We start from the raw sequence: 14203 nt of genomic DNA on the forward strand, positions 1-14203 counted from the left end.
CCGACAGATGGCCTCACATTATCCTCAAGCACCCTCTGGTACAATGAAGAATTCATAGTGGATTCTATGATGGTGAGCTGCCCAGGCCCTGATGCAGCAAAGCTGCCCCAGACCATATTTCCACCACCATGCTTTACAGTTGGTATCAGGTTCTTGTGGTCAAATGCTGTCTTTGGTTTTCGCCAAACATGTCTTCTGGTACTGTGGCCAAATAGCTCTACCTTTGACTCATCTGTCCAGAGCACATTGTTCCAGAAGTGCTGGTCTTTGCCTAGGTGTTCATTGGCAAACTTTAGTCTTGCCCTGATGTTCTTTTGGGACAGCAAAGGTTTCCTCCTGGCACACCTCCCATGTAGATCAAATTTGTGCAGCCTCTTTCTAATGGTAGACTCGTGCACTTTGACATCAACAGTGGCAAGAGCTACCTGTAGGTCCCATGATGACATTCTGGGGTTCTTCGAGATTTATTTCAGCATCTTGCGGTCTGCTCTCGGGCTGAACTTGCTGGGGTGGCCTGGCCTGAACAAGTTGGCAATTGTTTGGAATCTTCTCCACTTGTAGATGATCTTCCGGACAGTCAAATGATTGATTTCAAATTGTTTGGAGATCTTTTTAAATCCCTTCCCAGACTCGTAGGCATCTATAACCTTCTTTCTGAAGGCCTCAGAGAGCTCTTTTGATCTAGGCATGGTGACGCCATACACTTCAACAACAAAGAGCAAACCAAACGAAATGTCTGAGGTTTAAATAAGACAGGTTCCTCCAAGATCCTCTCTAACGATGTTCTTATCATTTGCACCTGAGCTGGTGCACCTGATTCTAATTTTATGTATTTGAAGTAGTGATAAATGTCAGGGTGTACTTACTTTTTCCACATGCAAAATTTGCATTTATGTTTATTTAAATTATACAATGGATTACAAAATGTAAATGTTTCATGATATTTGTTGTATTATATCACCTTTATCTATCAATATTGTTGAAATGAAGATCAAATAGCTGTATGTTGAAATATGTTGAAAAAGTCAAAACTTTACATGGGGTGTACTTACTTTTTCACGTGACTGTATTTTAAACATGCGCCGAAGTTATAGAAAAATATCTTGGTAAAACGTGGCATCGTTTGTTGTTTCCCCGTTGGTGACAGAGCTTCGTCACTGAGCAGGAAAGGTGAGCGGGCCATGAATACTGCCCTGGCTGAACATTTAGAACAGGTGAGCCATGGAGAGCCATGTGTGGTCACTGCTATAGTCTGGCTGCAGGACACCTGGAGTTGCTACTTCACAGAAAATGACGAGTTGTCAAAACAAGACAAATCAGGTGAGACCTGCCAATAGCTATAATGGGATAGAAAACACTCTTGAAACATCAATTTAAGGCTCATAGTGGAACCCACACATAAATCATGTACAGGACAGACATTGGACATCAGTCTCTTCATGTGAATTTCAAGTATTTTTGTAGACAATGGGACAAATACAGCAGATATGGTCCATAGTTGCCATGGTGAACCTCCAGCCTGCGGACCACATAAAGCCCCCTGACATGTTTCTATCCGGCCTGCGTGGTAATATTTATTTTCAGTATTTTACGTACATCGCGATGAATAGTAGGAAGGGCTGGCAAAACAATGTGGAGGTACGCAGACTTACCTCTGAGGTGTCTAGACTGGGTCCGAATCTCAACCCAGCCATAAACTGCCATCCTGGTGTTGAGCATGCATGCCGAGCCATCAAGGTGTGCCCTGTCCCTCGGATGGACGGTAAACTGGGTATTTTAATTTTGGTATTAGTTGGTATTAGTTGGTGTTGGCGTTGTTGGTATTAGTTGGTGGACATTAAAGACCCCACAGTCCTTCGTGTGGAAAAAGCAAACTATCGCTGGCACCCTGAACAAATTACAAATTACATTTGCAGTAGAGGATCCTGTGTGGAGGGCGACCCATCCAGGTTGTAACCCCCAACGGCCTAGCCCCGTGGTTGTTAACCTGGGTTCGACCGAACCCCAGGGGTTCAGTGAGCCAGTCTCAGGGGTTCGGCGGAGGTCCTCTGAAACGCATTGCAATATTTTTTTTTTTTAAAGTTTTGTATCAATTTTGAATCTATGTGTAATTACGCTGATTATTAATATTATTATTATTTTGCTATGTATGTTACGAACGAATGGAAATGTTATTTGTAATTGTATTCCCATCCCATTCATGGTTTCTCTTGTCTGTGTTTAAGATAAGTTGTTTCACACTGACTGCAGTAAGTTGAATCAATGAGCAACTTGCTAATTATTCTGTTGATGGTGCTTACTTGCTTACTTACTGGATTTTGGACTTTGCAGGTGTTCGGAAATTCCAGTGAATAGCCTCGATTAGCTTGCCGTGTGCCGTGCGTCATTGGTCGCGCCTTACTTTGGAGTTACTGATTAATTGAAAAGTAAGTTGGAAATGTTTGTGGATATGCAGGGTGGGTTCAGAGTTATATTAAAGTCAAAAGTGGATGGTGATTATAAAATATGATTGAATTACTCAGAAAATTAGGTGGAGGTGATGTAACTCCTTTGGTCGCAATTCAAAACTAACAATTCGCAGTTTTCTATGTAATATTATAATGGAATTTGAGGTGCCATAGAGTTGAGTAGATAATAAATCCCGTCATCGTAACTATAAGTTATGTTTTCTTCGTTAAAATTTCTCAGTTTTCAGAGGGGTACTGATTATATTTAAGCATGTTCCTTTTTAAATTTTTGTCATATAATTATTTGCCCGAACTCAATTAAGATCAGTTTGTTACTTTTTTTTTTTTTTGCAGTATGTTGAGGAAAAAAAGGAAGTGGTTGGAGGATTACGTGCAGTATGGGTTCACATGTTTGACGGCACGGGACGGAAGTCAGCGTCCTCAATGCATGCTTTGCAATGTCAAGTTGAGCAACTCCAGCTTAGCACCAGCAAAACTATGGGAACACTTCAAAAAACTGCACGGCGAGGGGCAGTACAAAGACGCAACGCTGGATGAATTCAAATTGAAGAGAGTCCAATTCGACGCAAGTGCTACCTTGCCCACTCTCGGCTTCGTTCCCATTGACAAACCGATCCTCACCGCATCGTATGAAGTTGCGTACCTGATCGCAAATCAGGGCAAACCGCACACCGTTGGCGAGACACTCATCAAACCGGCCGCGTTGAAGATGGCCAACATCATGCTGGGAAAAGCTGCTGAAAACAAGTCGTCTCTCGTTCCACTCTCAAATGACACCATCAGATGCAGAAACGACGACATGAGCGATGACATCCTCGCCCAGGTAGTTGCAGATTTAGTCGCGAGCCCGACGAAATTCAGCCTTCAACTCGACGAGACCACCGACGTTTCGAATTTGAGCCAGCTCATCTTATTTGTGCGTTATGTCAAAGGAGACGAGATCAAGGAAGACTTTCTGTTCTGCAAGCCTCTCACAACGACGACGAAGGCAGCTGACGTGAAGAAGCTTGTGGACGACTTCTTCAGAAGCAACGGCCTCTCGTGGAACATGGTGTCTGCAGTTTGCTCGGACGGAGCTCCAGCCATGCTGGGATGCAACTCCGGTTTTGGAGCGCTGGTGAAGGCCGATGCACCACACATCATCGTCACACACTGCGTCCTGCACAGACACGCGCTGGCATCAAAAACCCTGCCTCCAAAACTGGCCAATGTTCTGAAAATCGTCGTTGAAACTGAATTACGTGCGAAGCCGTGCTCTGAATCATCGCATCTTCAAAGAACTGTGCAATGAAATCGGCTCTGAATTAGAAGTCCTTCTCTACCACTCTAACGTTCGATGGTTATCACGAGGGAAGGTAGTGAGCCGTGTTTTTGCCTTGCGTGTAGAATTAGCCCTGTTTTTGCGATAACATCCGCATTGCCATGCAACGCACTTCCAAGAGTCAGAGTTCATCCTCGCCTTGGCGTACTTGGCGGACATCTTCGACGCATTCCATCATCTCATTTGCCAGATGCAGGGCGGTGGAGTGAATGTCATCGAATCTGAAGAAAAGCTAAGCGCTTTCCGAAAGAAGTTACCGTTGTGGAGGTGGCGAACAGAGAACGACAACTTCACGAATTTGGAGGCACTGCTGCACTGAAGGAGCTGAAGCAAAAGATTGCCATGCACTTGGATGAGCTGGGAAAGTCATTCGACGGCTACTTCCCCGACCAAGAGCAATACCCAACATGGGTGGGCAGCCGTTTACTTTCGACGTTGCAACGGCAGATGTCAATGACCAATACCTCGACGACCTCATTGAACTTTAGCAGAGCCAGACTCAACAACAACTCTTCAGCACAACAACGCTCTCAACGTTTTGGTGCCGCCAAATGGAAGGGTATCCTCACATCGCTAAAATTGCCCTTGAGATCCTCACGCCGTTCGTTACAACGTTTCTCTGCGAGCATGCGTTTTCGAAACTGGTGGACATTAAAACAAAGAAAAGGAGCAGGCTTGCATGCGAAAATGATTTGAGAGTGGCCCTTGCCAAAACAAAAGCACGCATTTCCCAGATCGCCTCCCGAAAAGAAGAACAGAAAACGCATTAAGATGCAATTCTTCTTAATTTTTTGGTCAAATTTGAGGGGTTCCGCGAATGTTTGGTGGGTTTCGTTAGGGTTCGGCACCTTTAAAAACGTTAAGAACCACTGGCCTAGCCAATGAAACTGCCTCGGCAGCCCTGTGCTCCTAATGGCACAAGGAGGAAAAGGTCAGAATATTATTCTTTTGAATGCAACCTGTGGCTGCTGGTTGCATCATTGCTGGAAGTGTGGCTGTGATGCTGATCCAGTGCCCCATTTCCAGTTAGCTTGTGCTCATTTTGCCGACCTTGGAAAGATGACAGGCCGAGTCGACCCACCTGGTGTTATTTAACGGCATGACAGGGCCTCAAACTCAAGACCCTGAGACCTTAAGCCTCAACCATTTGGCAAAACCAGGCTGTAGGAATATTAAAAGACACTCAAAATGTACAGTACTTCCCATAAAATGTTACATGTTTATTCCCCATAAGTTGTATATGACCATATTCACTACTACAAGCGATAGCATCAGTTTTGGCAGGAAGTGAACAGGAAGACACGAAGGACTAGCTTTGCAACCACGCACCCATGCTGTGTGTATCTAATATTGTTGCCCGTCATCGTCATCCTCCTGTACCATGCTATATGCAATGCGATGATGCTGCCAAATAAAGCATTTATTAAGCTACAATCCAGATCAGGTGGCCACTTCGCCTCAGGAAACCAAGGCAGCAATTTGGAATTTCTTCAGGGGGCCGGCGATGGCGAAAGCTCATCTACTCTTCGCAAAGGACACAAAGGATACTGAAACCAGTAAACCGGATGCCCGGGTTTGACGTCCATCCACTGAAACCAGTAAACCGGATGCCCGGGTTTGACATCCATCCACTGAAACCAGTAAACCGGATGCCCGGGTTTGACGTCCATCCACTGAAACCAGTAAACCGGATGCCCGGGTTTGACGTCCATCCACTGAAACCAGTAAACCGGATGCCCGGGTTTGACGTCCATCCACTGAAACCAGTAAACCGGATGCCCAGGTTTGACGTCCATCCACTGAAACCAGTAAACCGGATGCCCAGGTTTGACGTCCATCCACTGAAACCAGTAAACCGGATGCCCAGGTTTGACGTCCATCCACTGAAACCAGTAAACCGGATGCCGGGGTTTGACGTCCATCCACTGAAACCAGTAAACCGGATGCCCGGGTTTAACATCCACCCACTGAAACTAGTAAACCGGATTTGACGTCCATCCACTGAAACCAGTAAAGTGGTGCCCAGGTTTGACGTCCATCCACTGAAACCAGTAGACAGGATGCCCGGGTTTAACATCCATCCACTGAAACCAGTAAACCGGATGCCCAGGTGTAACGTCCATCCACTGAAACCAGTAAACCAGATGCCCAGGTTTAACATCCATCCACTGAAACCAGTAAACCAGATGCCCAGGTTTAACGTCGCTCCGAGGGACGACACACACATTGATGAATCACCATGTGTATTATGTTTATAGGAATGACAGTTTATAGCTGTGGGTCGGGATTGAAACCCAGGCGGGACAGCTGCGTGTGTGCATTCCTCTAGTCTAGTCCTAGCTCATCTTGGCAGCCCATTGTTACTAATGTACAACGTTGTAGTTGAAGATTTTAAAAAAGCAAGTGCGAAAACGAATAATTTTGTATTATCATTGCTTCGCGAAATAAATTTGAAAAAGTCTGAAAAGCGGTAAAATAAGTGAATTGTATATTTTTATTATTGGCCGTGGTTTATATATAATGTCGGTTTGGGACATGGAATGTAGGGACAATGACAGGCAGATCAGGAGAAGTGGTGGAAGTAATGGTCAGAAGAAGAGTGGACAAATGTTGTGTGCAAGAGACGAGATGGAAGGGAAGTGGTGTGAGAATGGTGAAGGGTAGGCAGGGACAGAAATACAAGTTTGTGTGGCAAGGGTGCCTGGAGGGCATGAATGGTGTTGGTGTCCTGTTTTCTGAGGAGTTTGTAGACAGTGTGGTGAGTGTGACTAGAGTGAATGATAGGTTGATGATGGTGAAAATGATGATTGGAAAGCTCTTGGTGAACGTCATCTCGGGATATGCTCTGCAGGTTGGTCGGAGCGATGAAGAGAAGGACAAGTTCTGGTGTGCGATAGAGAAGCTGATGGAAAACGTGAAAGATGAGGAAGTTGTTGTGGTAGGAGGAGACCTAAATGGACATATGGGAAGGAGTATGGACGGTTTTGAGGGAGTTCATGGGGGTTACGGATATGGTGTGAGAAATGGAGAAGGTGAAAGGATTTTGGAGTTTGCTGATGGAGCTGATTTGTTGATTTGTAATACTCAGTTCCAGAAAGGGGATAATAAGCTTGTTACATACACGTCAGGTGGGTCGACGACAACCGTTGACGACCTGATGGTGCGTATGTGAGATAGGGGGCACTTCCGGGACACAAAGGTGATCCCGGGGGAGGAGTCTGTTTCACAGCACCACTTGGTTGTCTGCGACATAAGGGTGAAAGGTGCGAGGAGAGCTCGGCGGGTGAAGTACCAACCGAGAATGAAGGTGTGGAGGTTGAAAGAGGTGACAGTGAGGGAGGCATTAAAAGATAGGCTGAGTAGGGTAGAGGATGATCTGGTTGAGCTTGAACGTGGTTGGATGTCAATGAAAGATAGTCTGTTGGGAGCCGTTGGTGAGGTATGTGGATGGACAAAAGGACCACCGAGGCACTCAGAAACATGGTGGTGGGATGATGAAGTTGGAAAGAGGATTGACGAGAAGAGGAAGAAGTTCAAGGAGTGGCAGAAGGCGAAGGGTACGGGAGCAGAAAAAGCAGAGCATGAAAGTTATAAGGCAGCCAACAAGGCTGCAAAGAAAGAGGTTTCAAAGGTGCAGGAGGCATGTAGGAAAATGTTCGGAGAAAGCTTGGATTCGGAAGAGGGTCAGAGCGGTATTCAGGATTGCAAAGCAGATAGCGAAAGAGAGGTGTGATGTGATGGGGGTGACTTGCTTGAAGGATGAAGTGGGACAAATCGTTGTGGACCCAGTTAGAATTAAAGGAAGATGGAAGAGATATATGGAAATGCTGTCGAATACAGAGAATGAATGGGATGGCAACATAGAGAGTAACCCAGTTTTAGGACCGGCAGAGAAGATAACTGAGAAGGAAGTTGAGGAAGCGATAAAAGCAATGAAGAGTAGAAAAGCGGGAGGGCAGAGGAGAGTTGTAGGAGATATGTTGAAGGCAGCAGGAAGTTGGGGTGTGAAGAGAATGACAGAGATCTGTAATCTGGTGGTGAAAGAAGGCCGCAGTCCAGTGGATTGGGAACTGAGTACCCTCGTCCCTCTATACAAGGGGAAAGGTGACCCTCTGGAGTGTGGCTCGTACCGAGCGATAAAGTTATTGGAGCATGGAATGAAGGTATTGGAAAGGGTGTTGGAGAGGAGGATAAGGAAGAAGGTGAAGATCGACTAAATGCAGTTTGGATTTATGCCAGGAAGAGGAACGACAGACGCACTCTTTATTGTGAGGCAGTTGCAGGAGAAGTACATGGAGAAGAGGAAGAAGTTGTTTCTTGGGTTTGTTGATCTGGAGAACGCATTCGATAGGGTTCCACGTGAAGTATTGACATGGGCATTGAGGAAGTTAGGAGTGGAGGAATGGTTGATCAGAGTAGTGATGGCAATGTACAAAAGAGCGCGCACAGCTGTAAGGACGAAGGACGGGAACAGTGGTGAGTTTGAGGTGAAGGTGGGAGTGCATCAGGGGTCGGTACCAAGTCCACTACTATTTGTAGCTGTGATGGAGGTGTTGGCTCAGAACGTAAAGGAGGGTTTACCGTGGGAGTTGTTGTATGCAGATGATCTGGTGTTGATCGCGAAAAGTATGGATGGACTGAAGGAAAAGATGAACAAGTGGAAGGAATGTATGGAGACAAAAGGTCTGAAGGTGAATATCGGAAAGACGAAGGTGATGGCAAGTGGTAAAGCATGTCGTGAGGTGGAAAGAACTGGGAAGTGGCCATGTGCTGTGTGCAGGATGTCGGAGTGAACTCCATTCAATGTACAATGTGCGCTGAGTGGGTTCATCAAAAATGTAGTGGTCTGAGAGGGTCATTAATTAACCAATGTGGCAGCTACATTCAAATGTAAGGTGTGCACAGAGGGAGCTGCAGATGGAGGAAATGTTGAGTTGGATCTTGGAGACGGCGTGAAGTTGGAAGGTGTGAAAACATTTTGCTACCTCGGAGACATGCTGAATGGAGAAGGTGGATCAGACTCGGCAACGGTTGCTAGAGTGAGATGTGCATGGAAGAAGTTTTGGGAACTGAGTGGCGTGCTGATGAGGAGGGGAGTGTCGTTGAAGCTGAAGAGAAAGGTGTATGCTGCATGTGTGAGAAGTGTTATGATTTATGGGAGCGAGACATGGGTAATGAACGTAGAGCAGCAACGAAGGCTGGAAAGGGTGGAAATGCGAATGGTTCGGTGGATGTGTGGAGTATCGTTGAGAGAGAGGAAGACAAATGATTAATTGCGAAAGATGATGGGAATAGAGCCTGTGATTGATGTTGTGAAGAGGAACAGGTTGAGATGGTTTGGTCATGTGTTGAGGAAGGATGAAAGTGACTGGTTGAGAAGAGTGATGGAAATGAATGTAGAAGGAAGTAGAGGACGGGGAAGACCAAGAAAGACTTGGCTAAAGATGGTGGAAGAAGAAATGCGGGCACGGGGGTTAACAAGGAGAGATGCAGAAAATAGGGCAAAATGGAGAAGATTGTCATGGGACCCCAAGGCTATCCCCCAATCTGGCAGGGAAAATAGCCTTAAAATGCCTGTTGTTGTTGTTGTTGTTTAAATATAATGTCGAGCGTTGAGAAACAAAGTCGACTCAGAGTGCCGTGCTTTTCAGTTCATTAGGATTAGTTACTACATTGCTTTTCCGTACCTGTGCTGTTTGAATTACTAACGTCACAAAGCATAAACCGTATCGGGCCCAAAGCAAGTTTAACAACAGCTATTGCCCTCGGATTAGGAAAGGTTCCCCACCTCGTCTACAGGATTTGAACCTGGGGTTCCAAGCATCGTGAGCCTGTGCTTTGCGAGCATGTCCTGAACTTCAAGGCCGATCCAAAGCCTCATCCTCACGATCAATCGGGACGTGAAGGCAGACGTCTTTTCTTTATTCATTACCTCTGCCAACAAAGGTGGATGGAGGTTGTTTTCACCCCTGCCTGTCTGTTTGTCCGTTTGTCTACCAGTTTGTGAACAAAATATCTCAAAAAGCTGTGGACGGATTCGGACGGAATTTGGCAGAGAGGTAGTGTATGTGACGAGGACGAAATGATTAGATTTTGGTGAAGATTCGGATCCGGCTACTAGAATTTTTAAAGTGTTTCTTCACCATTGGGAGAGAGGGCCGCAAACGATCCATCGATTTTGGTGAAGATCTAAATATGGATTCGGATATGAGAATTGTTAAATTTTTAAAGTGATTCTTCACCATTGTGAGTGGAACCACCTTTAGAGGCCATTTTCCCCCACGGAGCAGAGGTTGGCCTTTTTTGGGCACCGTGGTCCCCTTTTGAAGCAATATTTTACGGCCGGATGCCCTTCCTGCCACCAACAGTGCTAGTCACCTCTTGCGACACACAGGGAATTACCAGTGAGCTAGTACTCAATTTGCCGACCTCAGAAGGATGACAGGCTGAGTCAACCCCCCCTGGCGTTAATTCAGCGATCGACCGGGATTTGAACCCAGGATCCTCGGATCACAAGCCAGCACCCTAACCGCTAAGCCAACACCAGACGTATTCTTCACCATTGGGAGATCGGACCAAAAACGATACATAGCAGGATATCTCAAAAAGTTATGGATGGATTTGGACGAAACTTGGTGGAGAGATTGTGGGTGTGATAAGGAAGAATCTACTCAATTTTGGTGAAGATCTGGATCTGGATCCAGCTAGTAGATTTTTTAAGGGATTCTTCCCCATTTTTTTTTTTTTTTTTGTATACAAGATCGAGGCTCGTGAAAGAGCGAACATTAATCACACAGAAAGACAAACAGACACACAAAACAAATAACATCGGGAGCGGTAGACAAGATGGGGAGAGAGGGGGAAGGACACAAACACAACATTTGAGAGCAGGGACCGAGAGACATGGAGACATCGAGAGAACTGTGGGAGGGAGAGGGCTTTGGGGGGGAGGCATGGGAAGGGGGGGGGGGGGTGGGAGAGGTATAAAACATATGGACACTGCCAAGACTTCCAGGAAAGAAGTTGGAATTTCAAACAAGGTGGATCTGGGGTGAATTAGTGGGGGTAGAAATTGAGTGATATGGTCAACAAGGCGGAGGTATGTATGCTCTCTACCGAGTGCCGTTCTAGTTTTGACTGAATTGAACTCCGAGCCAATCCTGATTTTTGAACTGGCGCCGGGAGACGATTTTCCTGGTCGATACCAAAGGCGGATCTTCACGATGCACCTAATCCACACAAGAGGGAAACAAACACAAGATGTTAATAGATATATGTGAGAAAGGAATCAAATACCAAAGGTACAGAATAATCTTGGGTAAAATGCCAGGGGCATAGAAAAGGCCCCTTTATATAAGGGTATGTGCCATGTGGCAAAGTATAGAAAAGAAGGGACATTCCATAACTTGTAGAAAATGCCAAACAATACAAAATAAGGAACATTCAAAAAATCTCGTGTGCATGCTGGACTACCCTTGTGTTCTGATGAGGAACCAAGTAATGGTCTCGAAAAGTTCATATAAAGGGATGCCCTACGTAAATTTGGCAAATAAAATACATTTACTTCTTCATGCAGCTGTATGAATCAAATTGGCACACCTTTGTATGACCTTTTCTACACAACGTATTGTGAATGAAAAAACGAGATGTGTGTTACCATGTGTGTTTGTGTGTGTGTGTGTGTTTTTTTTTTTTTTAGATCCAAGGCTCAAAGGTCAAGGCTGCATAAAATCATCAATTATCATGTTGTATTTTTAAAAACTATTTATGGATTCGGACGCCGCTGATCGTTATTTTGAGCATATGGAAGAAGATGCTGTCTGAATACAAACGGACGCAGACTGGCTTTGCATTTTCAGATGCTTTCTGGTTTAACAGTTGCAACTGGTCCTACCCCTACCACCCCCCACTCCACCCCTTTATTTCATTTCCGCACACGGTTAAAAACCACAATGCCATAAGCTCCACAAACTCTTAATCCGAACCAATCTTCAAAATTCCAATTTCAGAATTGACTAACAGTAACAACTGTCCCAACTACTAAAATAGTGTTCTTTGCTAAAAAAAACGTTTCATTCAAAAAACGTGTCTCTGAGCAGTTCCCATGGAAGTAAGAATTAAGTTTAAAACGATTGTTAAGTTAAATAAATAAAAATAAAAAACCCTAGAATGAGAATCCCAGCCTCGCTTAAATAAATGCATGTATACACTTAGTTATAAAAATCGCAAGATATGGTTCATTTTGTCAGATTTCACTCCAGATTTGTACATTTATTTAGTCTATAGCATCCAATCCTCATATCTGAATCCAGATTTTTATGATATGCTTCAATTATGTAATGATAATAATCAATCGTGTTTCCAAGACGAGGCACGTTTGAGTAGGCTGAAACAAAATGGCGACTTAAGAACCCAGCGAAATGCAGTGGGCTGACCAAGATGGCGGGCCACCATATTGGTAAACCACCACATCGAGTTTTTTTCTTATGAGCACCTCGTTAATCATATTCAAAAGGGATGTTATAACACACCCAAACACCCAGGTTTCATCCTTGCAATCTGTTGGAGGTCCAGGTGTATGCATGCAAAGTTTGGGGCCGTTAGGTTTCATGGTTTTGGAGTTATGGAGGAGACAGACAGACAGACGGACACTGCCTTTTATTGTCCCCCGTCGCTCAGCAGAGCGAAAGGGGGACTATGGCTTTCCCCTCTGTCCGTGTGTCCGTCCGTCCATCCGTCCGTGCGTGCGGGCGTGCATGCGTGCGTGCGTAAGCGAAGGACCGCATTCAAATTTGATGTGTGGGTGCAACCCACGTCAAAATCCAAGATGGCCGCCACCATGTATGTCTGATGCCATGTATGTCTGAACCTTGTAACCTGCATATCTTGAAAAATAAACGAAGTACCAACTTCTAATCTGGTGTGTGGGTATATCTAGGCATAAGGAAGAACGCTGTTTGAAATCGGGTCACCACGTCAAAAGCCAAGATGGCCGCCGGCATGTATGTCTGAAACTTGAGATGAATATCTTGAAAAATAAGCGAAGTACCAACTTCTAATCTGGTGTTTGGGTGTATCTAGGCATAAGGAAGAACGCTATTGAAAATTGGGTCGCCAGGTCAAAATCAAAGATGGCCGCCACCATATATATGTCTGAACCTTGTGAGCGAAATATCTTGAAAAATAAGCGAAGTCCCAACTTCTAATGTGGTGTGTGGGTGTATCTAGGCACAAGCAAGAACGCTGTTTAAAATTGGGTCGCCACGTCAAAATCCAAGATGGCCGCCGCCATGTATGTCTGATGCCTTGTATGTCTGAACCTTGTAACCTGCATATCTTGAAAAATAAGCGAAGTACCAACTTCTAATTTGGTGTGTGGGTGTATCTCGGCATAAGGACGAACGCTATTGAAAATTGGGTCGCCACGTCAAAATCCAAGATGGCCGCCACCATATATATGTCTGAAACTTGTGAGAAATATCTCGAACAATAAGCGAAGTACCAACGTCTAATCTGGTGTGTGGGTGTATCTATTGGGTCGCCACGTCAAAATCCAAGATGGCCGCCGCCATGTATGTCCGAACCTTGTGAGATGAATATCTTGAAAAATAAGCGAAGTACCAACTTCTAATTTGGTGTGTGGGTGTATCTCGCCATAAGGAAGAACGCTATTGGAAATTGGGTCGCCACGTCAAAATCCAAGATGGCCACCACCATATATATGTCTGAACCTTGTGAGCGAAATATCTTGAAAAATAGGCGAAGTACCAACTTATAATCTGGTGTGTGGGTGTATCTCGGCATAAGGAAGAACGCTATTGAAAATTGGGTCGCCACGTCAAAATCCAAGATGGCCGCCACCATATATATGTCTGAACCTTGTGAGCGAAATATCTCGAAAAATAAGCAACGTACCAACTTATAATCTGGTGTGTGGGTGTATCTAGGCACAAGGAAGAACGCTGTTTAAAATTGGGTCGCCACGTCAAAATCCAAGATGGCCGCCACCATATATATGTCTGAACCTTGTGAGCGAAATATCTCGAAAAATAAGCAACGTACCAACTTCTAATTTGGTGTGTGGGTGTATCTCGGCATAAGGAAGAACGCTATTGAAAATTGGGTCGCCACGTCAAAATCCAAGATGGCCGCCACCATATATATGTCTGAACCTTGTGAGCGAAATATCTCGAAAAATAAGCGAAGTACCAACTTATAATCTGGTGTGTGGGTGCATCTAGGCACACGGAAGAACGCTGTTTAAAATTGGGTCGCCACGTCAAAATCCAAGATGGCCGCCTCCATGTATGTCTGAACCTTGTGAGCGAAATATCATATCATAGCATGTTTTCTGCGTGTTCCACTTTGTCAACTCACATCACTTCCCCGACGGGGGACCGAGGCGTAACGCTTG

The 14203-nt window shown here is 45.1% G+C and overlaps 2 protein-coding genes across 2 annotated transcripts in view; both read left to right on the forward strand.

Moving 5' to 3' along the window:
* The window catches only part of LOC137440006 (glial fibrillary acidic protein), a 35615-nt gene that overhangs the window by 1888 nt on the left and 19524 nt on the right, over positions 1 to 14203 (forward strand). The window contains exon 4 of the mRNA XM_078768466.1: positions 1148 to 1320. Coding sequence (XP_078624592.1) covers positions 1148 to 1320 — 173 coding nt within the window. The remainder of the gene's footprint in view (positions 1 to 1147; positions 1321 to 14203) is intronic.
* LOC137440007 (protein FAM200C-like) lies at positions 2332 to 6255 on the forward strand. Its single transcript, XM_068136366.2, has 2 exons — positions 2332 to 2426; positions 2802 to 6255. The coding sequence occupies exon 2, from the start codon at positions 2803 to 2805 to the stop codon at positions 3757 to 3759; it is 957 nt and encodes a 318-aa protein (XP_067992467.2). The 5' UTR covers positions 2332 to 2426; position 2802; the 3' UTR covers positions 3760 to 6255.

The sequence above is a fragment of the Myxine glutinosa genome, chromosome 14 (genome assembly GCF_964187855.1).
Source record: "Myxine glutinosa chromosome 14, kmMyxGlut1.1, whole genome shotgun sequence".
NCBI classification, from domain to species: Eukaryota; Metazoa; Chordata; class Myxini; order Myxiniformes; family Myxinidae; genus Myxine; species Myxine glutinosa.

Excerpts from the sequence above, each read along its gene's own strand:
- LOC137440007 (XM_068136366.2), top strand. The coding sequence starts at position 2,803 with ATGTTGAGGAAAAAAAGGAAGTGGTTGGAGGATTACGTGCAGTATGGG.